The sequence below is a fragment of the Citrus clementina genome, unplaced genomic scaffold, assembly GCF_000493195.1.
Source record: "Citrus clementina cultivar Clemenules unplaced genomic scaffold, Citrus_clementina_v1.0 scaffold_2, whole genome shotgun sequence".
In the NCBI taxonomy this organism is placed as follows: Eukaryota; Viridiplantae; Streptophyta; class Magnoliopsida; order Sapindales; family Rutaceae; genus Citrus; species Citrus x clementina.
Window position 1 is genome coordinate 33250449 of NW_006262688.1, and position 25589 is coordinate 33276037.

At 36.1% G+C, this 25589-nt stretch overlaps 4 protein-coding genes across 5 annotated transcripts; 2 read left to right on the plus strand and 2 right to left on the minus strand.

Moving 5' to 3' along the window:
* Nucleotides 1-90: 90 nt before the first annotated feature.
* On the minus strand, nucleotides 91-4500 carry LOC18053540 (putative serine/threonine-protein kinase). Of its 2 annotated transcripts, none has more exons than XM_024192115.1 (7): nucleotides 4315-4500; nucleotides 3799-3938; nucleotides 3114-3226; nucleotides 2578-2788; nucleotides 2251-2419; nucleotides 1157-1307; nucleotides 91-761 (listed from the first exon to the last, which is right to left on the minus strand). In XM_024192115.1, the coding sequence occupies exons 2-7, from the start codon at nucleotides 3875-3877 to the stop codon at nucleotides 441-443; spliced, it is 1044 nt and encodes a 347-aa protein (XP_024047883.1). In that variant the 5' UTR covers nucleotides 3878-3938; nucleotides 4315-4500; the 3' UTR covers nucleotides 91-440. The 2 variants fall into 2 exon arrangements, with proteins under 2 accessions (XP_024047883.1, XP_006449305.1); XM_006449242.2 differs by having other exon boundaries at nucleotides 2251-2488.
* Nucleotides 4501-8773: 4273 nt separating this feature from the next.
* LOC18053541 (mediator of RNA polymerase II transcription subunit 16) lies at nucleotides 8774-18640 on the plus strand. Its single transcript, XM_024190980.1, has 17 exons — nucleotides 8774-8835; nucleotides 9145-9435; nucleotides 9538-9606; nucleotides 9739-9827; nucleotides 10034-10146; nucleotides 10331-10432; nucleotides 10543-10633; nucleotides 11225-11821; nucleotides 12445-13060; nucleotides 13921-14000; nucleotides 14202-14284; nucleotides 14974-15210; nucleotides 15574-15745; nucleotides 16004-16524; nucleotides 16708-16884; nucleotides 17469-17846; nucleotides 18011-18640. The coding sequence occupies exons 1-17, from the start codon at nucleotides 8774-8776 to the stop codon at nucleotides 18155-18157; spliced, it is 3825 nt and encodes a 1274-aa protein (XP_024046748.1). The 3' UTR covers nucleotides 18158-18640.
* Nucleotides 18641-18804: 164 nt separating this feature from the next.
* On the plus strand, nucleotides 18805-23815 carry LOC18053542 (trafficking protein particle complex subunit 13). The gene is given in 13 exon segments (XM_024190328.1): nucleotides 18805-19379; nucleotides 19473-19516; nucleotides 19519-19556; nucleotides 19645-19775; nucleotides 19867-19969; nucleotides 20066-20080; nucleotides 20208-20353; nucleotides 20515-20713; nucleotides 21136-21210; nucleotides 21461-21577; nucleotides 21706-21750; nucleotides 21840-21938; nucleotides 22593-23815. Coding segments are annotated over 13 exon segments (1317 nt in total). The 5' UTR covers nucleotides 18805-19095; the 3' UTR covers nucleotides 22614-23815.
* On the minus strand, nucleotides 23681-25384 carry LOC18053543 (stem-specific protein TSJT1). Its single transcript, XM_006449245.2, has 4 exons — nucleotides 24832-25384; nucleotides 24501-24741; nucleotides 24256-24376; nucleotides 23681-24105 (listed from the first exon to the last, which is right to left on the minus strand). The coding sequence occupies exons 1-4, from the start codon at nucleotides 25041-25043 to the stop codon at nucleotides 23906-23908; spliced, it is 774 nt and encodes a 257-aa protein (XP_006449308.1). The 5' UTR covers nucleotides 25044-25384; the 3' UTR covers nucleotides 23681-23905.
* Between the last annotated feature and the right edge of the window lie 205 nt (nucleotides 25385-25589).

Genomic DNA, 25589 nt, shown 5'->3' on the forward strand with positions numbered 1-25589 from the left:
TCGCTGTTCCTGCTCGTGGGTATGCATCCATACGCTGGACGCATAGGTGCTCACTTGGTTTTGTTTTTAACCATGCTTTATAATCTTTATAATTTCATTTCTGTTTTTACTGCAATCAATCACAATTGTCCTTGCAGCACATCTGCACCTATAAAATTTGTTACTTTAACCAAAAGATCTCAAAAATGATACAGACTAACATGGTGACATATAAAGTTTGTGTAATTACACGTCAGATCAACATGCCACCACCACAAGTACAAATTTTCCGTGTTCTTCCATTTGGTAAGTTAAATTTCCTCCCTCAGTCTCTTGATTTTTTCTTTTTTCTCCTCTTTTCATAATTATAACTCATGCACACGAGTTCCTTCTTGTGTCAAAATGAACAGAAAATACCCTCAAAACATTTGTGGACTAAGTACCAGATTATACTTCATTCTTCACCTGGGTGTCACCTGCGTAATGGTGACAGGAACCGAGCTCATCTGAAAAGTGGAGTCTGATGATTTTTTATCCGATGTACCAACACTACTACTTTCTGAGTCTTGGAAAAGACCAGGGGCTGTAAGCTCCTCCTCATTGAGCCGGATGTTCTTTGTAAGCATCTTGATTACTTGATTCATTTGTGGTCTTCTGCTAGCAGCTGCTTGCGTGCAGAAAAAAGCAACTTTCATGTACCTAATGATTTCGTTCGGTGGATATTCACCAAGCTCTGGATCCACTAGCTCCAAGGGTTTCTCCTCTTGGTGGAGCTGCCATGCCTATTGACACAAACAAATCATTCATCAAACATGTAAGAAAAGGAGACATTTACAGGCAAGAAATAAGGCTAGGCACAAGCATCTTTAGCCTTCTTAAATCTGAAAAGAGCTTGTTGATTAATCTAACTATTGCAAGTCTTCTTACTTGAAGATCCATATTTTGACTAATAACTGGTCATCATCTTCACAAAATAGAAGATAAAAAAGTGTTGGATGCAAGCAATACAGGACTGTCAACATGCTAGAGCAACAAAAGCAGCTATTAAATAATGTGGAGAAAATCAAAATAGAGGGTGGACTCTATTTTGATTTTTCTCCACTAATACCCTTTTGAATTTCATATAAAAAACAACAACAACAATAATAATAATGTCACTGATAATAAGCCAACTCACCCATTCCAAAAGAAATTTATTCATTTGTCCCCACATTGCCTTTCCACTATTTCTTCCACTAATTATTTCAAGTACAAGGACCCCAAAACTGTAAACATCAGCCTTCATGGTCAACTGGCCACCCAATACATACTCTGGTGCCAAATAGCCACTGCAAATAATAAAACCATGGGATTTAGTAATCTACATTTTCCATCACTTCAGTTTATACAAGGACTAATAGGAGGACTGATGACAATATTTGACACAATCCTCCTGATTTGGTTGTCTCAAAGCCTAACAAGTTCATTAGAAGGGAAAGTTCAAGTTACATATGGTCACATCAATTCATCTAGCCTGTGCCATAATTTTTTAGTGAAAATTATAAAAGAAAAGGAAAAGGAAAATGTAATTCAGGTACAGTCACTTCAAGAAGAGCGGGGAAGATGGAAGTTGGGGGTGGACTTTGTAGAACAATCAATGGGAGCATATCAATATATTCAAACTATATTGAAAAAAAAGCACTAGTGATAAGTCAAGAAATAGGAATCCATAAAAATTCTTATTGGTATTATTGACAACAACACTATCTTCACATCTTCCTAATTAGATTATCTTCAACATACATATTGAGGAACTTTTGTTCTTTGTAGCATCTACAATGGATACTGTCTTTTTTGTTCAAACTCATTTTCTCTGGTTTACTGGTCTCTTTTCTTGGGTTCCACTCTCATGTACGTAGTTCGCATTACCTAATTATGCTGATAATAAGCTTTCTCACAACATGACTTTCAGAAGGTATACCATAAATTAACACCTTATAAGCTGTAATTACAAAAATCCTTCTTGACATACCCTCACACAAACAGTGGCATGGATAGCAGGATATACAAGACAATTAATTTCAGAATAAGCATCTTAATGGTCTGGTAAACAAACCCACTGAATTTAGGAAATACACTGCAGACACTAACAACTTGCTACACTGAACTCATGGCAATGAAAGTTTCATAGGGAACTGAGAAGCAGCAATTTTGTAGTGTTAAACCAAAGCAAAAAAGATACAATATCAAACAACATATAGCAAGCAGCAGGAGAGTTGGAAGATTGCATACGTTGTTCCTGCTATCCTTGTTGTAATGTGAGTGATATTATCTGGAAAAAGTTTAGCCAATCCAAAGTCTCCTATCTTTGGATTAAACTCTTGGTCAAGAAGTATATTACTAGCTTTGATGTCTCTATGCACAATATGTGGCACAAGTTCTTCATGAAGGAATGCGAGACCTTTAGCAATACCCACACAAATATCAGATCTTTTTTCCCAGTTCAGCTTTATATTTGCTTTTGTAGCACCTACAAACACATGAGTAATAGATTCACTCTTCCCATGTGTATAAAGATAAAAAATGCGACTTTCATGCTAAAACTTTGATTTAACTCACCTAATAACACACGATCTAGGCTGTTATTTTCTACATATTCATAAACCAATATCCGTCTTGTTCCTTGGACACAGCAACCGATCAACTCAACAAGGTTAGGATGCCTGACATTTGATAGAGTCTTGATCTCAGTTATAAATTCACGCACCCCCTGCTTTGACTCAGCAGAAAGTGGCTTCACAGCAATGTGTCTTCCATTTGTTAGGGTCCCCTAGCAATATTAGAATAGGGTTAATAATTGTAAAAACAATTTTTGCAAACAGAAGTAAGACGATCACAATATTCACATCCTATAATGTAAAGTTATGATCTACCACGAAACTCGAAACTATGAATATCAGGCATCATACAAATTCTTTTAGGAAACATAAAGGGGATCATGTCATGAAATTCAATCCACATTAGTTGATTATCTTCAGTAAATAGAACAATTTAGCCCTAAACACAAGTGATGCATAATGCACAAGATGATATTGAATTGAATATTGTTCCATACCCATCCTTAGTAGGTCAAACCATCAGTAAATCTTGAGTACCTTGTATACAGTTCCAAAACCTCCTCGCCCTATCTTATTGCTTAAATGAAAATCATCTGTCGCTGATCTTAATTCAGTGTAAGAAAAATGGTTGACATTCCTCAGTAATTCCCCTAGCCAGAGCAACAAAATTTACTTAGAACCAACCAAAAGAAGCTGAGCAGTTAAATTTATAATGGGATTTTGAACTAAATCAAATCTAAAATGGTAAGAAGATCACTTAAAATTAAGATTGTGTACTCAAACTGCTTAAACTGGGTCATTTAGAACAGTTTCTCACAATAACTTCCATTTCACCATAATAGGCCTAAGATTTCAGGAAGAAATAGACAAATGCAACTTCATAACTTTATAATCCGGCATAGAACTTTCATTTGCTGTTTGTACAAAGTGATATAAGAAAAACACTCAAACATGTCAAATTGGTTGGCAGTTCATATCAAGACCCATTCTTTCTTAGTAATGGTATAAATCTCACATCAAAATGAAAGTATTGATTAAATCATATAGCTCATACAATCCAAGGAAATAAAGCCACAGTGACAACAAGAAATGCAATGTCAATCTCATCGAAATCTACTACATATATGTAACTATCATGGAACAATTAACGAGATTTCGGTTTTCATTAGCTCCAATAACATATCATGTAATGTTCAGTACAAGAACTCATTCAAGTCCTCACCATCTACTCCTTGTGGAGCCTCGCGCTCAGCGCTCTTCTTGCTGTGAAAACGCGAGCCACCAAAGCACCTACAACTCATAATTGCGTGTTGATAATCAGCCGCTACCTCCCAGCTGACATGGATACCTTCTAGACACGAACTGAAATCCCATTTCCAGATACTTAAATCAATACCCAAATCATCATACCCATTTTAATGAAAAGATCAAATATCAATAAGCATCATCTAATATAGCCCATAACACTAAACATCACAATAAATAACCAAGCTCAGTTTGCAACAACTATTAGATTCACATTAAATAAAACTTCCAACTTCAATCACACACTCTAAGGTCTTTTGATAATCAATCGATCCCATTTCCCCATTTAAAGCTAAATTCATCTCAGAAGAAGAACCATAACATTTAGTCACCTACAGTTTACTTAATTATCTGCAAAAGCCAAGCTAAATTCAAGTACAAAAACCACACAAAAAAAAAAAAAGAAGAAAAAGAAGATAATTAAAACTATTACCTCGTTAAGTTGACTAGAGCACTTAACGCTTTTCTCGATTTTTTTTCTGTGCAAACAAGCTTTCTCCAATTTAGTTTAAGAGTATGCCCATGCTTCCTAATGAAAGATCACAGGATATCTTCTCTGCTTTTGAATTCCTTTCTTTATTGCTTCTTTTTTTATTTTCCTTTAATGGGAAGTCTTAAAATTGAATAATGTTAACATGGAAAAAAAAAAATCAGTTGCAGTCTTAGTGAGGTTTTTTTTTTAAAAAAAAAAATTGAACAAATGTAAATTTTTTTTTATTTTTTTGAGAAGAACAATTGTAAAGTTGTTTGTTTGTGTTTATGTTGGATTGAAAAGATCAACTGCTCATATTGCTCCAGCCTCCGGTTCAATAGTTTGCGTGTTCTCTCTCTCTCTCCCAATTCACACTGCCAAGTGCCAACCCAACCCGACCGCGACCGTTTTTCATTTTCCATCCGTTATTTATTTGTTTATTTCTTATGGCCTCGGGATTTAATTTAATTACCATAATTAAATAATTTAATGCATCTCTTAATAGTAATCCCCTGCAAAATTACATACAAACAAGTTAACTCAGGTCCCCACCGGACTGAAAACTGGCGATTGTAAATAAATTAGATTTTTTATATAATAAGGTCAGCTGTCCTCTTTTCCTTTTCCTGAATCACGAGATAATATAAAAATATTATATATAAGTTAAAGCAAAAAAATTTCCAATCTGAACACATAAAACAAAAATTAGTAGACGATTTAATCACCCATTATTTTGTAAATAATCACAAGTTTAATTTTATAAGATGCTGTCATGCTGACGCTTTCTTGACGTGCCAATAATAATCAGCGCCGATATCAAGAAAATGTCAACAATTTGTTGTTTTTTTAAATAAAAAAAAATTGTCAACAAAAATTGCCAATTGGTGGTAATGGTTTTTCCTATCTTAAATTCCTAACCTCGGATTTTGCTGAATTTCAAATTGGTGGACATTTTCAAAACAATTGTGCCGTGCGTGTTATATGTGGAATTATTGATGTTTAATTAAGCCTGCGGTTGGTAAAAATCATAATGAAGGTATACCAAAGTCTGACCTGACCTTAAAATTACATTACACTTTAATATTATTTGACCCAATTAACTTAGTTTAATCATGCAGCATTCAACCTTCCGTTCAATTCTAAAATCCACCGAAATATCTATGCCATGTCGCTGGCATGATTAATAAACAAGCAATTTTTTCCGGGACTTGACTGACGATGGTGCTCTAAGAAGTCAAACGTCGAATGGCGAGACTCGAGAGAGCATGAGTGCGTGAATTCACAAACTTGTGTGCCGCTCTTTCCCAAGTGTCCTGCATATTATCATCACACGTCTATCGGAAGAAAAATGAAACCCAATGTAATTAATGTCGGGTCATATGAGTTTTAGGCAAGTTGCTTATAGATTTTACGAATCTTAATGTTTCCAAGCTCCCCCATTGGGAAGAAATTTTTCATTCTTCAGGTCAATTAAAGTTGGGAAAACACAATTAGAGAAAATCACGGCGTAATTTCAACTTCGGAAAGAATTGTAGCTTTACTCTTGGGCACACACTCAGCACCGAACATGTGGTTTTGGTGGTAAAATATTTGAGTTAGAGCAAAACATCCTAAATCTTGAAGAGTCACATTAATAAGAGTATTACTCTTATAATTTTAATTTTTTTTAATGCTTATTTGTTTATTTATATAGCAAATAGAAGAGTCAAAAAATAAAACACTCTTCCAAAAAAAACTCAAATAAAAAATAAATTACTTCCATCAAGGTAATATCAATTATAGCACTTATTTCTCTTTAATAATAATGAGATTTTAAAAAATAACAATATAATATTATCTTAAAGGTTCCAATTAAGATTTTTCAAAGGAAACAATACTTTTCATTCTTTAATATTGAAGAGAGAGGATGACACTTTCATTAGAAAAAACTTTTGGTAATGCTTAAAGAGTTCTAAAAGGCTTTTAAAAACGAGATTCTTATTCTTTGAACAAGATTATTATTCTTTCTTTTCAATAGTGAGAAGTGAAGTGACTTCTACTTCTTCAAATAATATTACACAACTTTTTATATTATTATTAGTGAGAGGGAGAAGTATTATAAGTAAATTATTAAAAAAATAGAGGATAGTTAAATTTGCTGAAAGAATAATTTGATTAAAATCATATTAATTTGTTTTTATTTAAAAAGTCTTTTAGGAGGAAACTTACATTTTTACTCTTTTATTTGACACATAGATAAGTAAATAAGAATCTAAAAAGTAACACTAGATGAGTTTTTTTGGTGATGACACCCTCCCACTATTCTCAAAACATTCAACAATAACTCCTTGGCACCAACAATTTAAAGGGAAAAAAAAGAGTAAATGGGTCAATTACTTAATATTTGATCTTGAGAATATTAAATTTACATTAATTACACAAAAATTTTAAAATAAAAAGTATAAGAAAAATATCATATATAATTTTTTATTCATTTTTCATCTTTTTTTTTTCAGTTTATATTTTTTAAATTATAAACAGGGTATTTTGGGAATATTGAAAATAGTGGGGATAAAACTATCTTTCCATGTAATGGAGTTCTAATTCCCAACCTCCCTCCTAGATTTAGAGCTATATGAATTAAATCTAAAATCGTGCCAGTCCCATGCACCTCATTCCCATCCCGTGCATCAACTAACAAGTAAACACGTTATCCATCCAATTCTTCCATTACGATTTCCATTTCAATTTAGTAAACATAACAATATAATATTGTCCTTGTTTTCAATTACACTTTTTATTTTTTTTTGTAAATTAAATGTATCATATAAATTGAAACTAAAATTAAATGAATACTAAAAATAAGAAATATAAGTTTTAGCCTTTTAGGTTATTGTTGTTGTTGTTATTGTGATCATCATCATCATCATCATCATCATGGTTGTTGTTATTGTTGTTGTTATTAATGTCATCATTGTTCTTAGTTATTTCTATTATTTATTTATTTATAACGACATCGGTAAATTTTTTTTATTATTATTAATACCAAATGACAATAATTTACAAAGGATATTTTAGTAAATTATGATAGTTTATTTTGATTTTAAGACAAAGTAAACACATCAATAGAAATGAATTTCGTTACGATTTCAATTCTTACAGTTCAATTAAACAATTTATTTTAATTCTCATTCATGATTCCCATTTCAACTCATTCAGATTCCATTATATTCTGATTATTGATTAGTAAACGCACCATAAAATTATGGTGCTAGTAGGCTATTGAGTATTATGAAAATAACATAGGTAAGTGGTATATATTTAATGTCTATTTGGTATGACTTATCTAATGTTCATAAGTGCTTATTTAATCTCATAAGTTCTTATCAAAATTTTTATTTTTTTTTAGTAGAGCTTTTGAAAATTAAATAAGCGATTTTAACTCTACTAACAAAAGCTTTGATTTTGGCTTTTTGGGAGTAGAGGTTGAAAAGTTTTTTTAAAATGTTAAAATGTCTAAAATATCTTTACTTATTTATCAATCTTCTTTCATTCATATATAACATAAATTTAAGAAACGTGTCTATTAAATTAATTTTATGTTTTTTAATAAAAAATTTCATTGACAACAAACACAACTAAATTTTTTTAAATAAAAGCTTTACTTATAAAAGTTCGACTAACAAAAACTCTACTTAAATAAACTCTATTTAAAAAGATATACCAAACAGAGTCTTATATTTGTTATTTTATATTTTCATTTAACCGATGAATTTATGTATAAAATAAATTTATAAAAGAATTTGTAGCTCTATCATCACTCATTTTGAATATAACATATATTCACACATTAGAAAATTGAGAAATATTTTATAAAAAATGGAACCCATGCACCCATAGAGGCAAACCATAATGCCCCGAGCGATCCAAGCAGTAGCCAACTCTTTCACTTGAATAAGTAGTGCCAAACGAACGGATTCGACTTGTGTACATAACTACACAAGTCTCTTCAGATATTAGTGTGAGGAGATATCATACAATACGTAGGTTAGGAACATGAGTTGTGCTATAATATAAATGGTTTAAGTTTTTTTTTTTTTATAGATTTTTTTATCATAAATTAGAAAAAGGAAAAAAAAAATTGGGAGGAATAAATTCTTTGATTTATGATAAATTATGTCAATCATATATATACAATTAGCTTTTTTTTTTTTTTTTTCTCCTCTATCTAAGCTTTGGAAATTTAGGGTCACAATGATGATAATAATAATGTCAACTCATAGACACAGGTGATCTGCTGGAGGCGACGAATTTAGAAACAAAGGACCAATAGCCTAAACACAGGAAGAGCAGCCCATAAGACTAGATACAGAGCCAGCCATTTTCGGACGGGAAAAAAAAAAAAAGTAAAAGAAAAGAAAAAAAGTAAAAGGATAAGAAAATGGAGGCGATGTCGTCGAGCACAGCACAGCGAAGCAAAATCAAAGAGAAAGAAGAAACAAAGTCCTAAGTCATAACAAACGGCCAACACATGGATTGGAATCGCAAAGACGACTGCTTTTGTCTCCTCTCCTCAGTTGGAAGCCCTAAAAAGCCACAAACAATCTCTTAAAATTCAATAAAACCACCCACTCGAACCCCACTCACTCTCTCTCTCTCTCTCTTCAACAAATTCCAACAGTACTATCTGTCGCCTTCAATTGCGACTTTTACACCACCACTCACACACACACACACACTCTCTCTCTCTCTCCCTCTCATTCTACTTTTTTATTCTATTTTATTATACATATAAATAAATTAGGGTTTCGTTACAATGAATAATAATAATAATAGTAGTAATACTCCTAATCCTAACGCCAATACTAATAATAAGGATTCTGAGGAGGATTTGGCAGCTCAGCCTGTGGATACTGTTATTAAGCCTGACAAGTCGGACACTCTTAGTTCTGCTGCTGCTGAGGAGGAAGCCTCCGCGAAATCGGACGATCCCATGGATGAAGATTCGGTTACTCCGGCCACTGTCTTTTGTATTCGGCTCAAGCAGCCGAGGTCCAATTTGCAGCATAAAATGAGTGTCCCTGAATTGTGTCGCAATTTCAGGTTTTTCATTTTGCCACTAATTTATTTCTATTATTGTTCTTATTTCTAACTCTAATTTCTATTGAAAGCTCTTGTATGTTTTGTGCTTATTTGTCCTTTCAGTGCTGTTGCTTGGTGTGGCAAATTGAATGCTATTGCTTGTGCTTCTGAAACTTGCGCTAGGATTCCAAGGTATTTTCCTTTATATCATTTGTGTTTGCTTTTGATGATATGCCAATTAGTAATTTTGATGAATCTGACCTTTTTCTTTGACTTTTGTGGGAGCATAGGTGTACGGTTTTGATTGTTCTTTTGTTTTTGCAGCTCTAACGCGAATACACCGTTTTGGATCCCCATACATATTGTGATACCAGAGCGACCTACTGAGTGTGCAGTGTTTAATGTCATAGCAGGTAATTTGTTGTGCCGTTTAGCTATTTGTTCCCATACATGTACCTATTGAATTAATGTTTGCCAAGTGGTTTAGTGTTTATAATACCTGTTTAACATAACACCTTCTTGTTTATGTAATTTCTAGTTCATCAAACCTTGTGATGGCTCATGGTTTTTCTCTTTAGTTGAGTTTAATATTATTTTGTTGCATTGAATCCTTTTGCAGATTGTCCTCGTGATTCTGTTCAGTTTATTGAATGGTCCCCTACTTCATGCCCTCGTGCTCTATTAATAGCTAATTTCTATGGGCGAGTGACGATATGGACTCAGCCATCTCATGTAAGCCACCCTTGTCCGACCATTTTCTTTAATTCTGTGTGTACATGTCTGTCGGGTGCAAGTTATATATGTTACGTGCTTCTTTTTCTTTTCTCATTTTTGGTGCAGCGATGCAACTGTAGCTACATTGGTTGCCTCTTTATTATAAGTTCCTTTTGAGCTTATTATTGGTCTTTTTACGCAGGGACCAGCTAATCTAGCACGTGATGCTAGCTGCTGGCAGCGTGAGCATGAATGGCGGCAGGATATTGCAGTCGTTACGAAGTGGCTCTCAGGGGTGTCTCCAGTATGCATTTATTTTTGTCTTCAATGCTTCTGAGTCCTAAAATATTCTTATTTCCTTTATTGTTACTATTCTAAGCACTTTTGTTCTTGTTTTGTTGTCTTAATGATCAGTATAGGTGGCTTTCCTCAAAATCCACTAGTCCTTCGAATGCAAAGTCAATTTTTGAAGAAAAATTCCTTTCGCAGAATTCTCAAACTTCAGGTTTTTCTTCTTGCTGCTTCTTAAGGGTTTAGAAAAATCATGCACAGGAACTTTCATTTGGGTTTGCAATTGTTCATGAATTTTGGGTTCTAGTTATTTCTTGCTGTCACTGTTTGCATGCAGATAGTTCTGGTAATTTGCCGTTATTTTGTGAAAAAATTGAATCAAAATTGTCCTCAGATTGTTACCAGGATGGTTCTTTTGTCTCCTGCAGTAATGCCATGATAGTTGTTGCAAATGATTGCATGAGCTAGAGAGTGTTTGGTTATCTGAATGATAAGTGCCTTTTTGGTTTTAGCCAATACATCTCGTGTAGTTCTATCTTTCTCTTTTATTTTGATTGCGCAACAGTTGATAAACAGAAATTTCCTTATTTCTGACGAAAATAATGTAATTCTGGAAAAGGCATCTTATGGTGCCAACTCAGTTGCTCAACTGCTTTTGTTATGATGTTGTCAGCATTGTTTGGAATGTCACTTTTTTTTTTTTTGGGGGGGGGGGGGTGGGGGGATAATAATTTCACTTTATTTTCTGTTAATCGATTTAACTTGCTCCAGATTTTTTCCAATCTAATGTATGATTCTATTTCAGATAGGTGGCCGAATTTTCTCTGTGTCTGCTCCGTTTTCTCGTCGGGCTCTGTTCAACTTAACTGGTCCCAGTGGCCTCCTAGTCAAAATGGTGCAGCATCAAAGTGGTTTCCCACCGCAAAAGGTCTCTTGGGTGCTGGGCCTAGTGGGATCATGGCTGCTGATGTTATCATAACAGACAGTGGGGCCATGCATGTAGCTGGTGTTCCAATTGTAAATCCCTCTACTGTTGTTGTTTGGGAGGTCACTCCTGGTCCTGGAAATGGATTTCAGGCAGCTCCAAAGACAACCACTAGCAATGGGGTACCACCTTCACTTAGTCCACCCAAGTGGGCAGGTTTTGCCCCTTTGGCTGCGTATTTATTCAGCTGGCAAGAGTATCTATTGTCTGAAGCAAAGCAAGGAAGGAAGTTGACAGATCAAAATTTCAGTGATGCCATAACCCTTCATTGTTCTCCAGTATCAAATTTTTCTGCGTATGTTAGTCCTGAGGCAGCAGCTCAATCTGCAGCAACCACTACGTGGGGCTCTGGAGTAACCGCAGTTGCCTTTGACCCAACTCGTGGTGGTTCTGTGATAGCTGTTGTGATAGTTGAAGGTATTATCTGTTCTCACTTTAGAATTTAACTTTTGACGTCAAATTCTGGTTGTTACTACAACCGGATACGTGTATGTGTGCTGATAATATTCTTTTAGTAATGTTGTGCATTCCTTAATGCATACGTGTTTGTTTGCTTATCTACTTGTTTATCATTCCGACTATGTTGACCTATATATATATATGTGTGTATGTATGTATGTATGTATTACAGCATCCTTTTGTTATAGTTTTTCAATTCCTTTATAGTGTTTCTGTTACCCCCATAACACTTATGGATACAAATTCCTTTTATACTTTTATAGAATTCATAGTTCCCAATGATTTCTTGTTCTCTTTTTCTCTGTTGGAAATCTGCTCTTGCTAATGCAAAACCTTTTGCCTGTTGGACCCTAATGGGATGTGATCCATGTTAATTGGTGTCATAGCTGTCCCATTGGTGCATCCTGGTCTTTTTAATTACTTTTCTAATACAATAGCCCAAGCCTCTTCCTATAACATTTACTCATGACTAGGACAAATATGGGGCCTGTCTTTTTATGTTTTATAGGAGTCAAAGCTGTTTATAAATCCAGATATCATTGTGTTTCTATGAAAGTAACAATTGATTTGGCATTTGGCAGGGCAGTACATGTCCCCTTACGATCCAGATGAGGGTCCTTCTATCACAGGATGGAGGGTTCAGCGTTGGGAATCATCAGTTCAGCCTGTTGTTCTTCATCAAATATTTGGAAATCCCACTTCCAGTTTCGGTGGGCAGGCACCCATGCAAACTGTTTGGGTTTCAAAAGTGGATACAAGCATACCAACTAGTAATTTTAAAATTCACCAGTCAGCTGCTGCAGGACCAACCTGTGATGTATGGAAAACGACTGATTCTGGTCTTGAGAAATCAAAAATAGTCAGCTTTGATCCCTTTGATTTGCCAAGCGATATTAGATCGCTTGCTAGAATTGTTTATTCTGCTCATGGTGGTGAAATTGCTATTGCCCTTCTTCGGGGTGGGGTCCACATTTTTTCCGGTCCAAACTTCGCACCTGTTGATAACTACCAGATTAGTGTTGGATCTGCAATTGCGGCACCTGCCTTTTCTTCTACAAGTTGCTGTTCAGCTTCTGTTTGGCATGACACTAACAAGGACCGCACCATATTGAAAATAATTCGTGTTCTTCCTCCGGCTGTTCCAAGTAGTCAAGTAAAGGCCAACTCATCAACCTGGGAACGTGCGATTGCTGAGAGGTACTATATGAAAGTACTTATCATAAACCTGGTAGGAGTAATTTTTCATGCCTTCCCCTTGATTATATTGGACTGCATATCTAACTATATGAACACTTGTGTATGCATGTCATTCCTCACAACTCTCATTTGAAGTATAAAACTGCAGTATACTGGGAAATACAACTTTTATATACTTGTGTCTGTACAATTTGCCCCGCTTGAATGTATAGTGACATCACCAACAAATGACCATTCACATTCAAGTTTCTTTAATAGTTGTACTCTAGACAACTTCACATTTTTTAAAAAAAATTTTGACAATACATTAAGTTTTTATCCAGTGTCCATTAGAATTTTGTTGTTAGCTAAATGATTGGTTCAGTCCACTTCTGATCTCACTCTCACTTATCCGAAAATTAAAAATTAAGGAATCAAATCACTCTAAATGACATTTTGCTGAAACTGGTTATGCAATTTTTATTGCTCTTGAGAAATTGGCTTGGTATGTTGATATTTACTCAAAAATGTAAAATTTAGAACCGACTCTTAGACTGCAGTTGATTATTTGTTAATTTTGATTTTATATAATATCAATAGTTTTTGTAAATGATATGCAAGTCTGTTTTTCGGAATTTAGTTCTGGAATTTTGTATGTACAAATAATGTGTGTGTGTGTGTGTGTTCCATTCCAGGATCCTGAATTTGTTAAAATCCGGGAAAGTGGTTTAATAGCTTTTCTGGTCTCTAGTAAAGTCCAGGATCTTGGACCAGATCAGCACTATATATATAACCAAATTAAATCATGTCAAATAATTAACGGATAGCAGTCACTTTAATCTGATGCTTGGTGATGCTGATTATTTCTGTTGTCAAAGCAGGTTTTGGTGGAGCCTTTTGGTTAATGTGGATTGGTGGGATGCTGTTGGCTGTACTCAGAGTGCTGCCGAGGATGGCATTGGTAAGAATGTTTTGACTTAGTTGTAAAATTAACAATATTTTATGCTGGAATAAGGATTTTAATTATCTGGAAAATAATGTCTTTTATTAAAAAAAAGTGTATAATTGTGTATTTCTTTTTTATATGCTGTCTTCTTGAGAGAATCTCTATGATGATTTGTGATACCTCTCTCTAATGTGGGTGATTATTCTTATATTTCAGTTTCTCTGAACAGTGTCATAGCTGTCTTGGATGCGGATTTTCATTCTCTTCCTTCTATTCAGCACCGACAACAATATGGTCCCGTATGTTTCTTCTAACTCTTGCCATCTCTGCGTCTCATGGTCATTTGTCTTCAAATTGTTAACTATAACAATGAAAAAAGGTCTTTAAGAGTATTAATTTTTTTTTCCTTTTGAATATCAATCTCATGATGTTTTATGGATCTTTCGCGCATGGCTAACTGATTCTTTGCCCGTCAAGCTTCTTTCTTAAGTTTGCTTTAGACTGTTCCCTTCTTTCAGCAGTCCTTCCACTATATTTGCTGTTTGGGTTTCACCAAATCCTCTAGTCTCTATGTAATTGTGATGTATGATGATGTTATGTAGCTATCGTGATCTAAGTTATCATGCTGTTAAAGCCTTAAAACAACCTTTGATTATCCATTGATTGCATATGATGAATCTGTTGTTGAGTTACATATACCGAATCCCATCTAGATGGTCTCCATGTTTGCTCATTTCCCCAGCTGACTCAAAATGGGGTCTAATACTTCTATCGGTTGCTTGGAGTTACTCAACGGAATATTTTGAGGTTTTGACCAGGAAAGCACAGAGGATTTCTCCTCTTGGTTACCTGGCTTGACTGCTTCAGCAGAAATCTTAATCACATTGTTATGCTAGCACTTTTACATGATAATTCATTCATCATTGATACTCATTTAGTCCAGGCTCTATCATTTTTGGATAAGCAAACTTCTCTTTTTTCATAGCAGAGCCTAGACAGGATAAAATGCCGACTTTTGGAAGGTACAAATGCTCAAGAAGTTAGGGCAATGGTACTAGATATGCAAGCAAGGTTGTTGCTGGATATGTTGGGGAAAGGAATTGAATCAGCTTTAATAAATCCTTCAGCTTTGGTGCCTGATCCGTGGCAGGCATCTGGTGAGACGTTGTCTGGTATTGATCCTGAAGCGATGGCTGTTGAACCTGCTCTTGTTGCAAGCATTCAGGTCTACATCTATCCGTATTTTGTCCTTTTGTACATTCAGTTCTTGGTCATGTGGAAATTTGTAGTGAAATCAGTTGATGCCTCTGTTATGATTAAGAGAAAACACTAAAATAAGGTTAAGAATTTCGCTGACTGGTATACAAACATGATGGCAGTAACTTGGTGACGTCCTCGATGCACTTGTCTTCATGTTCTTTGCAGCTGGCATTTTTCTTCTAGGTTTTCCTCTTGCAAAAATTTTGTATCTGATATTAGTCAAAGATGTGGAATGGGTTCTTAAGTTGGCTATGTCCATGTTGTTTAAAAGTTAGATTATTTTAGTTGACATGATTGTTTAGTTAATCTATTTGTCATGGCTGTGCAGGCCTATGTTGATGCTGTTTTGGATCTAGCATCACATTTTATCACACGCTTGCGGCGCTATGCAAGTTTTTGTCGGACATTGGCAAGTCATGCTGTTACTGCCGGCACTGGCAGCAATCGCAATATGGTTGCTAGTCCTACCCAAAGTTCTGCAACTCCTGCAGCCAGTCAGGGTCAGTATCCACCTCTCCTCTGATAGGATAACATTGGAGGAAATGGGGCTTATTCCTGTGGAACTCTCAAGTTCTGTAATTCCTGCGTAATTTGAATTGACTGAATTTCATTTTATCCTATACCATTTGAGCATACTTCGGTCACTGTCATCTAATGAAGAAAGGAGGAACTGCTGTAAATTATTTTCAATTTTTTTTCATGCTTTGTTATCATTATCCCCAGAAGTTCTTCTAACAGTGTAATAACGTTTTATGCAGCTGGTCAGAGTGGTACAACAAGCTCAACTGGAAGTACCCAGATGCAAGCTTGGGTACAGGGTGCTATTGCTAAGATCAGTAGCACCAATGATGGGGTGTCCAATCCAACCTCAAACCCCATAAGCGGTCCATCTTCCTTCATGCCAATAAGCATCAACACTGGGACTTTTCCTGGAACACCTGCTGTCAGGCTCATTGGGGACTGCCACTTTCTTCATAGATTATGCCAACTTCTGCTTTTCTGTTTTTTCTTTCGGCGAGCTCAACAACCTCGCCTTTTGGCAAATGCACAGAGAAATAATGATGCAAATGTGCAGAAACCTCAGCTGAGTGCTCCTGGCAAGGTGGAGGAAATCAATTCTGTTCCTGGAAAACCTACATCAGCCATGGTAAAGTTAGATGAAGGACAGGTAGCAAGAGCTGGTCAAACTGTACCTGGTGCAAAAGGAGTTGAAGAAGGTCCGGCTGGCCGGCCAAAAATGGGTTTTGGTAATGCTGGTCAAGGATATACTTTTGAGGAGGTACAAACTGTTTTTTTTTTCTTCGTGTAATAATGGTGTCTGGATAAAAATATTACTTGCAATAGCTTTTTTATTTTTCATCAATCTAATTACATTTTCTCTGATTCTTGAACTCAACTGTTGGCTTTTTTAAATAAGAAGTCATAGGCATGACCTGAACAACTCTATGTAACTGTCTCGCAGGTGAAGGTCCTTTTTCTCATTCTAATGGACCTCTGTAGGCGTACAGCAGCCCTGTCACACCCACTACCGGTTTCTCAGGTGGGAAGCAGCAACATCCAAGTGCGGCTGCATTACATTGATGGGAATTACACTGTATTGCCTGAAGTTGTAGAAGCATCCCTTGGTCCACATATGCAGGTACCTGTGTCGTTATGTAAATATTGTTAAATTGATGATTTCAATGAGATAATGAGATTGCCTCTCATGTTTTGTTACCGATGCTAAGTAGTTTTGTATAATTTTTAATCCTGCTATCTAATTGTGATCTGATAAGAAAACCTATGATGCTGTCAAATTCATGTGAAAGCCTATAATTCTAGTGCATAAGAATATGTCTTTTAGAAATAGGTGAAGGTGCTGAGAAGAGGTTGTGACAAAAGCTACATCTATTTACATCTTTTAGCTTATGGTATTGGCCAGGGTCATTGAATTCTAAACAACTCAAGTAGGTTTTTGTATTATTTTTGCCTAATCCACCAGATACATAGATGCTAGGCTTTGACCTTAACTTTGTCCTGGTATGCAATTGATGTATATTTATTGAAAATTCTAATCATTTAACTGTATTTGATTATTTTTCTGCTAAGCTTGCTTAGATGCTAGGTTTTGATCTTAATTGTGTCCTAGTTCTTGGTTGAAATTTGCATAATTTGTCTTTGTTTTTCAAACTTGGATTTCATTTTCTTCTGAGCTTCTATCTTCCATTCTAAATGTGTACACAGAACATGCCTAGGCCTAGAGGTGCAGATGCTGCTGGACTTTTACTTCGTGAGTTAGAGCTCCACCCACCGGCTGAAGAGTGGCACAGACGGAATATGTTCGGTGGGCCTTGGTCTGATCCGGAGGATGTTGGCCCTGTAGATGATACTCCCAAGCTAAGTAATTGGGTAGATTCAGTTGATGTCAACTCTTCAGGAAATCATGATGTTTATTACGATTCGCATGGCTTGTGGCCGAGGAAACGCAGGATGTCTGAAAGAGATGCAGCTTTTGGCTTGAATACTTCTGTAGGCTTGGGGGCTTATCTTGGTATTATGGGATCTCGAAGAGATGTTGTGACGGCTGTTTGGAAGACTGGTCTTGAAGGAGTTTGGTACAAGGTATGGGATAAAGATAAAGGCGGCTCTATCTGTTATTAAAATTTTAACAATGCTTAATGTAGTCGATTATTGCCTTTCTTTTTAGGGCAGGACAATAATATGTGAGATGCAGAGGTTTTTTTTAATTGTTTAGCTCAAGGTAGTTTTGACTGTTTGTGGTGCAGTGCATTAGATGTTTGCGTCAGACTGCAGCTTTTGCCTCACCAGGTGCTACAAATCCACCAAATCAAAACGACCGAGAGGCTTGGTGGATCAGCCGCTGGGCATTTGGCTGTCCTATGTGCGGGGGAACCTGGGTTCGAGTTGTGTAGATGATTGTCAGGACACATCTTTGTCTGTGAACAAATACAGACCTGCCATATGGTGAGGGGATGATTGAACGAACAATCGACAGAATATGAACACGAAGCAGAATACCTAAAAAGCACTGGTAGAAGATTATCTATAGCCATCCTGTCGGATCACCCACTGTTGAACAGAAGGTTGAAGGAATGATAAAATGGATCAGCAATGCAGCTCTTGGAAACTCTTCCTAGAATTTTGATGGATTAATGTTAACAATATTTTGTGACAAGACAGGCTGTCTGCTGTCTGCTGTCTGTTAGAAATGTGCTGAGTTTGTAGTTGGTGGAATCGTTTGACAGGAGCAACTTTTGGATGTGAGAAAAGTAGTATTATTAGATAATTTGCTTGAAACCGATGACCCAATTCCTCGTGTGTAAATATTAGGCAATCTAATTGAAACCTGTTTATTATGTACAAATGACAATATGTTGAAATCGAACGTTTACGAACGTCCTCGTTTTTTTCGCTTTTTGTACGATAGAAGAAGATGCAGTAAAACTGGCAGTAGGACGTTAACTGTTATTACTGTCAATTTGCTTCGACTTTCAGTATATTTAGACTCTGAAATTAAGTTCCAAATCAGCCGGTGTTCATTTGAAAACTGACTGGGAAAATGACGGTTGTCGCAGGATGATAGATAACAAAGGCGCCAAGCTTTGCTTTTTCAATAAGAAAGTACAGCGTCTGGGGGCATTTAGGTCAGAGCAAATCAATTTATGTTGATACATAAGAATTTGAAACAAAACCGATTAATGCTGAGCGGGGCAGAGGAGATGCGTCTGGTCTGAGTCTGATTTTCTCCTCCTACTGTTGGCTAACTGTAATCAAATTTTACTTCAATTGATTATCATCGTCAATTCATTCAGATTGAGTAAAGAGTGGTTGAGTGAGGAGGGGACTGAGGATGAGCTCGACGCCAGGAACACACTCGCTAGCCTTCAGAGTGATGAGGCTATGTAGGCCGTCATTACACGTGGAGCCTCCTCTTCGCGTAGACCCAACCGATCTGTTCATCGGCGAGGACATCTTCGACGATCCAATCGCCGCTTCCAACCTCCCTCCACTAATAGCTAGCGACGTCACCACCAACAAATCCTCCGATCTCACCTATCGCTCTAGATTCCTCCTCCACGACTTCGCTGATTCCATCGGCCTCTCCGGCCTCCTCGTCCTCCCCCAAGCCTTTGGGTCCCTATTCCCTTTTAATTTTTCTTTCCCAATTTTCTTTTTTAAACAAATTATAATTATTCATTTTCTTTTTTGTTAAATTATGATTGACAGGGCTATTTATTTGGGAGAGACGTTTTGTAGCTACATTAGTATCAACAAAGTTCCACTTTGGAAGTTAGAGATGTTGTTATTAAGGTATTTTTTTTTTCAATAATTTCATTTCAAATGAAGGACATATTTAGCTTGAATAAAAAATAAAAAATTAATTATTTCCATTAAATAGGCAGAAATTCAAACGGATAAGCAGAGGATCCTGCTTTTGGATACGTCAAAATCACCTGTTGAATCAATACGTGCGGGTGGACGTTATGATTTCATCGTAGAACATGATGTCAAAGAACTCGGAGCTCATACGTTAGTATTAATCTGATCTTTTGGTTTCTTTATTTTGTTTATGAATTATGCATCCATCACCTCTGATGTCAATCATTTTGAATTTGTTTAGGCTTGTGTGCACAGCATTGTATAGTGACGGCGAGGGAGAGCGGAAATATCTTCCACAGTTTTTCAAGTTCATTGTCTCCAATCCACTTTCAGTTCGGACCAAGGTATTAGCTTGAAATCGATTTCATGAACCAATGCTAGGTGTGTATTTTGTTTCTTGCCCAAAGTTAATACTTGCTTACTATGACTTCATTCTGCAGGTCCGTGTTGTTAAGGTAGGTGCAACGCATTTTCAGGTGTAAGTTGTAATATCTTATTCTGGTTTTATCAGAGTTTCAAGAAATTGTGGTGATGACTGCTGCCTTTGGAAAACACATTATGGATAACTGTTTTCTGTGTCAGGAAATAACATTTTTAGAGGCATGCATTGAGAATCATACAAAATCAAACCTTTATATGGACCAAGTTGAGTTTGAGCCTTCTCAGAATTGGAATGCAACAATGCTTAAAGCTGATGGACCCCATTCTGATTACAATGCTCAAAGTAGGTATGTCCAGATAAAATATACTGGGTATTTTGAATCGAAGATTTGTTCTGTGTTTCGCTTCATTATTAAATATTTTTTAATTCAATTTTCATGTACATTTGTTATCTACAAAATCTGATCTCTCGTGCTTTTCTTGTTATTGATTTATCATATTCTGGCAGAGAGATATTTAAGCCACCAGTACTCATCAGATCTGGTGGAGGGATTCACAACTATCTATATCAGTTAAAAATGTTGTCACATGGTTCTTCCTCGCCAGTGAAAGTTCAAGGAAGTAATGTTCTTGGTAAACTTCAAATAACATGGCGTACAAATTTGGGTGAACCTGGTCGCCTACAGACACAGCAAATTCTTGGCACTGTAAGTGCATTCTTTAATAATTGAAGAACGAGAAAGCTTAAAAATTGTTCAGATGAGATTTATTGAACATAAAGCTATAGTAAAACGAAGCTAAAACTCTTAGAGGGGAAAAAGAAAATTCCGAATCTAATAAATGAGATATCTATAAAATCACAGATCTAATAAACTCAGCAGATTAAGAGTCAGATAACAATGAAATTTAAAAAAGATTAATAATTTGTTTCAATTCTAGAAAACAAGAGTGCGAAAGAGATGTTACATAGAATTTGATTGGGTGCTGCATAATTGAATTTAAATTTAAAGGTTTTCAGAAATTTCACTCATATGCAACAGATTTCTCTGCAATCTCAGTATGTATGGTGTATGGAAATGCTCGTATTTGGTGGATGTTGTCCTAAGTGTCTTAAAACTTCCATTTACAGACCATCACTAGCAAGGAGATTGAGCTGAATGTTGTGGAGGTTCCTTCTGTTGTCGGCATAGATAAACCATTCTTGGTAATTAGCATTTGAATTTCATAGCATTTTGCTTATGAATTCCAGTGTACCCTCTTCAGTAAATATCATTCATTTCTAATGTTCATTCATATGGTATCATCTTTGGATTTGAACTCAACTTTCCTTTTATGTGGCCTATGGTTTCAAGTCCATATGGTATCCTCTTTGGATTAATTTCTTCAACCGTTAGTGCTGCACCAAGCTAGTGTTGGTTTGAAAGTTAAACTGAAGTAGTCAGTGGTTGATGCAGTTAAAGTTAAAGCTCACAAACCAGACGGACAAAGAACAGGGCCCCTTTGAAATTTGGCTATCACAAAATGATTCAGATGAGGAGAAAGTTGTTATGATTAACGGTCTTCGGATAATGGTAACACAATTTGGTTGGCTGATAGAAACCCTTTTTATGTGGATATCCCTGATTTATTCATGACCCTTCAGTTTATAGAAATACTGATTTCTTCCATTACTGATATATATGGTTTTGACTGTGTACAGGCATTAGCACCAGTGGAGGCTTTTGGTTCCACAGATTTTCACTTGGTATGAACAAGATTCTTGTATCCCATTCTGTACTTTTGATTGTTTCATTTTCTCTAACCAATTCAATTGTGCCGTCTTTTTGTATGCAGAATCTGATTGCTACGAAACTCGGAGTTCAAAGAATCACTGGCATTACAGTGTTCGACAAGATAGAGAAGATAACCTATGACTCTTTGCCTGATTTAGAGGTTGGTGATCTATGGTTCTTAGCACTGTTCATCAGAGATTAGTGTTAAGTGCTCTGTGTTCTAAAATCTGGTTTGTCCAACTTCGGTAATACTGCAGAGTTTTAATGTCTGAGAATCTCAGCTAAGTGGTTGGTTGCTGAGTTATCTCAGAATTGAATAAAATTGGGAAAGTTTGAATGAGCATTAATGCATGAAAACATATTTGGAACCTTGATTTTGGTAAAATCTTATATTGGAATAGTAATATGGAATATTTTGGCACAGTAAGAATTGTAAAGCTGAGAAGAGGCTACTGGAAGTGCTGCAGAACTCTTGGCCTGCAAAGCGTAGGCCTCCATGTTTTGAGTGCAACATTTAATTGAAACACACTTATAGTCGAGAACTTGTCCAAATCATCTTTCAAAAAACACTAGTTTTGTGAATGTCGGGTGATCTTGATAGATGCTTTAATGCTTCAAATTGATCAGTTGATTTAGTATCTCGAATCTGAAAGAATATATTAATTTTTTTTACTGCCCTAGCTATAAAATTGACATGATCCATTTCATGTTGATGGTTGGTTCTGCTTCATTGATAATTTGCTGTCTTTGCGGTCTTTGTGATGCACAGTGTTTTTGATGGATTGATTTTCCGATCTTTCTGAACACATTGCAGATTTTTGTGGATCAGGATTGATAAGTTGGCTGGTTTTGCCCGTTAAGTTTGCAGAGACTGAACTAACACCATTTGGTTTTGAGGAGTTTTGGTGACTGAGCATTGTCGTGACATGCCCCATCAGTTTGGCTTTTACTAAATCACTCAGAACTACAGCCAATGAGCCCCAAATTCATCTAGCTTCTTGACTGCTAGAGAGCTATATTCAATTTCCACGCAAAGTACCTGCGTGCTGCTTTTATATGAACTTATTCTGTTTCAAGGGCAAGGCAGATTATTTTCTTTGTGGTTGACCATGTGATTTTGATAACTAAAATTATCAAATGCCAAGTCATGTGGTACTGGCGGTGGGTTGGGTTTTATTTTAAATGGGTGGGCTAAGTGAAATTCTATTCTGAAGCTGGGGGTATTTAATGGATCACCAACACTTGTGATACCAAATCAGTTATTTTAAGGATAGTTGTTAAGTCAGTTATTTGGTTCTTTTAAGAATAGTTGTTAAATCAGTTATGTATCTAAAGAAAATGAATTTCGTGTTCTCTCTTCAGTTAGTCTATTGATCTCTACAAATGAAAGGCAAAGTAGATTATCGTAGGTTGTAGGGCATGGGTAGTCGTATTGTATTCAAATCTGATTGATTACGATTGATAAAATATACAACCCAAGATTTTCTTATCAAGAATCCAGCATGTCCCAAGAGAATGTAACACTAGAGGTTATGCTTTGGCAAAAGAAGCTTCTGTATTTGATCATCTTCTTGTCTGGCTGGGATCACCTCCATCCCAAGTCATTTCACTCTTATCAGTTTAATTTTATGAAAGCTATATTTTTTTATGCAAAAAAAGAAAAAAAAAGGCTCTCTTGATTTGATTTCTTTTAGAATAATCTAATTACGGTAACTGTTCATACCGAAATTTTTTCTAAAATTAGTAGTAACGGCCCAACCTTATTTGGAGTAGAAAAGATTTATTTTTTTTAAAACAAAAAGAAAGATTGAACTATTCACCTTCTCAAATATATATATATGTGTGTGTGTGCGTGTGTGTGTGTGTGTGCAGAGCAGCAGCCGGCTGGGCATACAATTAGCATTAGAGAGTAGAGACGCTTATCCATCCAGTTACTGGCATTAGCGTGGGAGCAAATACATACAGAGACAGACCGCAGACTCTATTGTTGTGTAAACAAAGCCCAAAAAGTAAAATAACCCCAAAAAAAAAAAAAAATTAATTTAATTAAACAGAAAATGGAACTGGACAGAGAATGTGAGTGGAATTTCTTCAATCTTCTTATTGATCTTGCGCTTGCGCCTAGGCTTAGGCCCAAGCATGGGAGCCGGACAATGCCCAATTCGCTTCGCTGCCAACACGTGGCATGCTTCTCATCCTGGACTGAGCATCGACTTTGAAGTTAGCCCCACACATTACTCCTTCACTGTCAATTCTAGGCATTGCCTTCATCTCCCTCGTTGGATGCTCAAAGCTCATCAGCCCTTGCTCGCTGTGAAACATGCACCCTACAATGCGATCATTGCATCGCACCCACCAAACCAATTTATTATAAAATCTATATTTGAATAATCAAGCTCCCGAGTTTTTTAAAATATAAAATTAAAGATATAAATATTGGCGTTTAATATAAACTTAATTAATTGCAGACGACATACCGGCTGGAAACGGTGCAAATGATTTGGCACAACTTGCTTTTATAAGCTCCAAATTGTCAGAAATGACCACGGACCCATCAGCTGCAATGCCCCAGAAGAGTCGCACTCCTTCATCAGCATCCTGCCCAACAAAAACAAGAAATTGTAAGAATGAACCTTTTTTTTTTTTTTAATTAATGTAAAATTAGTGACCGAATTTCACGCGTTAATTAAAGACTAAAGACGAAGGAGTTTAGAGGACTTGCCAGTGCTGCAAATATAGTTCCAGCCTTGCAATCATAGAGCACAAAACCAAAGCTGCCATCAAGATCTCGCAGGACCTGATGAGCCGGGTATGGGCCGCGATCACGGAGGGTCCGGTATGCTTCAATAACAAACATGGCCTCATTGGAGCCTTTTGACAGCCCATATTGTTTGTTGAGGCTGCTCAAGTTGTTTAAGCTCCCCATGAACATGCAGTATATGTTATGTAAGCCACAAAACCACCTGCGCCAATTTTGGGTACATATATAAAAAGGAAAAAAAATACTTATTGCAAGTAATCATATATCTCAATAATCATGATGTAATGGGTACCTTTGGGAGACGGAGTTGGGATTTTCTGGTGGCACATAAGCGAGAGCAGCTGCATTTCCGAAGTTGATTGAAAAAGCATTAGAAGGCTGCGAAATTAAAAATTCCTTGAAAATCTCCTCAGGATGCTTCGGCTTTCTTGATGAACTCAACGAAGCTGGGCTGTGTAGCTCTTGAGGTGGATTCACTAACCCTTTGTTGAATATTGCCAACATCTTCTCTTTTCTTCTTTCAGACGAAAAAAAATACAGATCTTCAGAAAGAGATATAACTCGTAAATAATAAACCAACAATTCACCAAAGATAATGATTATGTTTTAATTAACAGAAGAGGACTGGAATAGATACAAAGTGGAAGTGGGGATGGAATATTTATAGTGGAAACCGATGAAAACAGACGTGGCGAGATTATCCATTACTCGAAATTCCATGCTTAGGATACACGTAGTATTCATGTTTAAATTAAGAAGACTGAGATCTAATGAAGATTACATAAATTTATTTTTTTTATAATTTTTATTTAATACTTCTAAGCTATCTTATCTTGTAAGTCGGGTGACGTGGGTTTGACTGTTTAATTCGTGGAGTCCTGGGAAAAGTTTATTTTGTACGAGGAAATTGATCGCAAGATTTTAAGCTTATCCGACAGGAAAAGTAAAGTCGTTGTGACAGTGACGGTGATCTGAGTCCGCCACGTTATTTTTTGTCGGCATCTCACCGCCGACTGCGTGATTCCAGCTATTTCCTACGTGTACATGTGA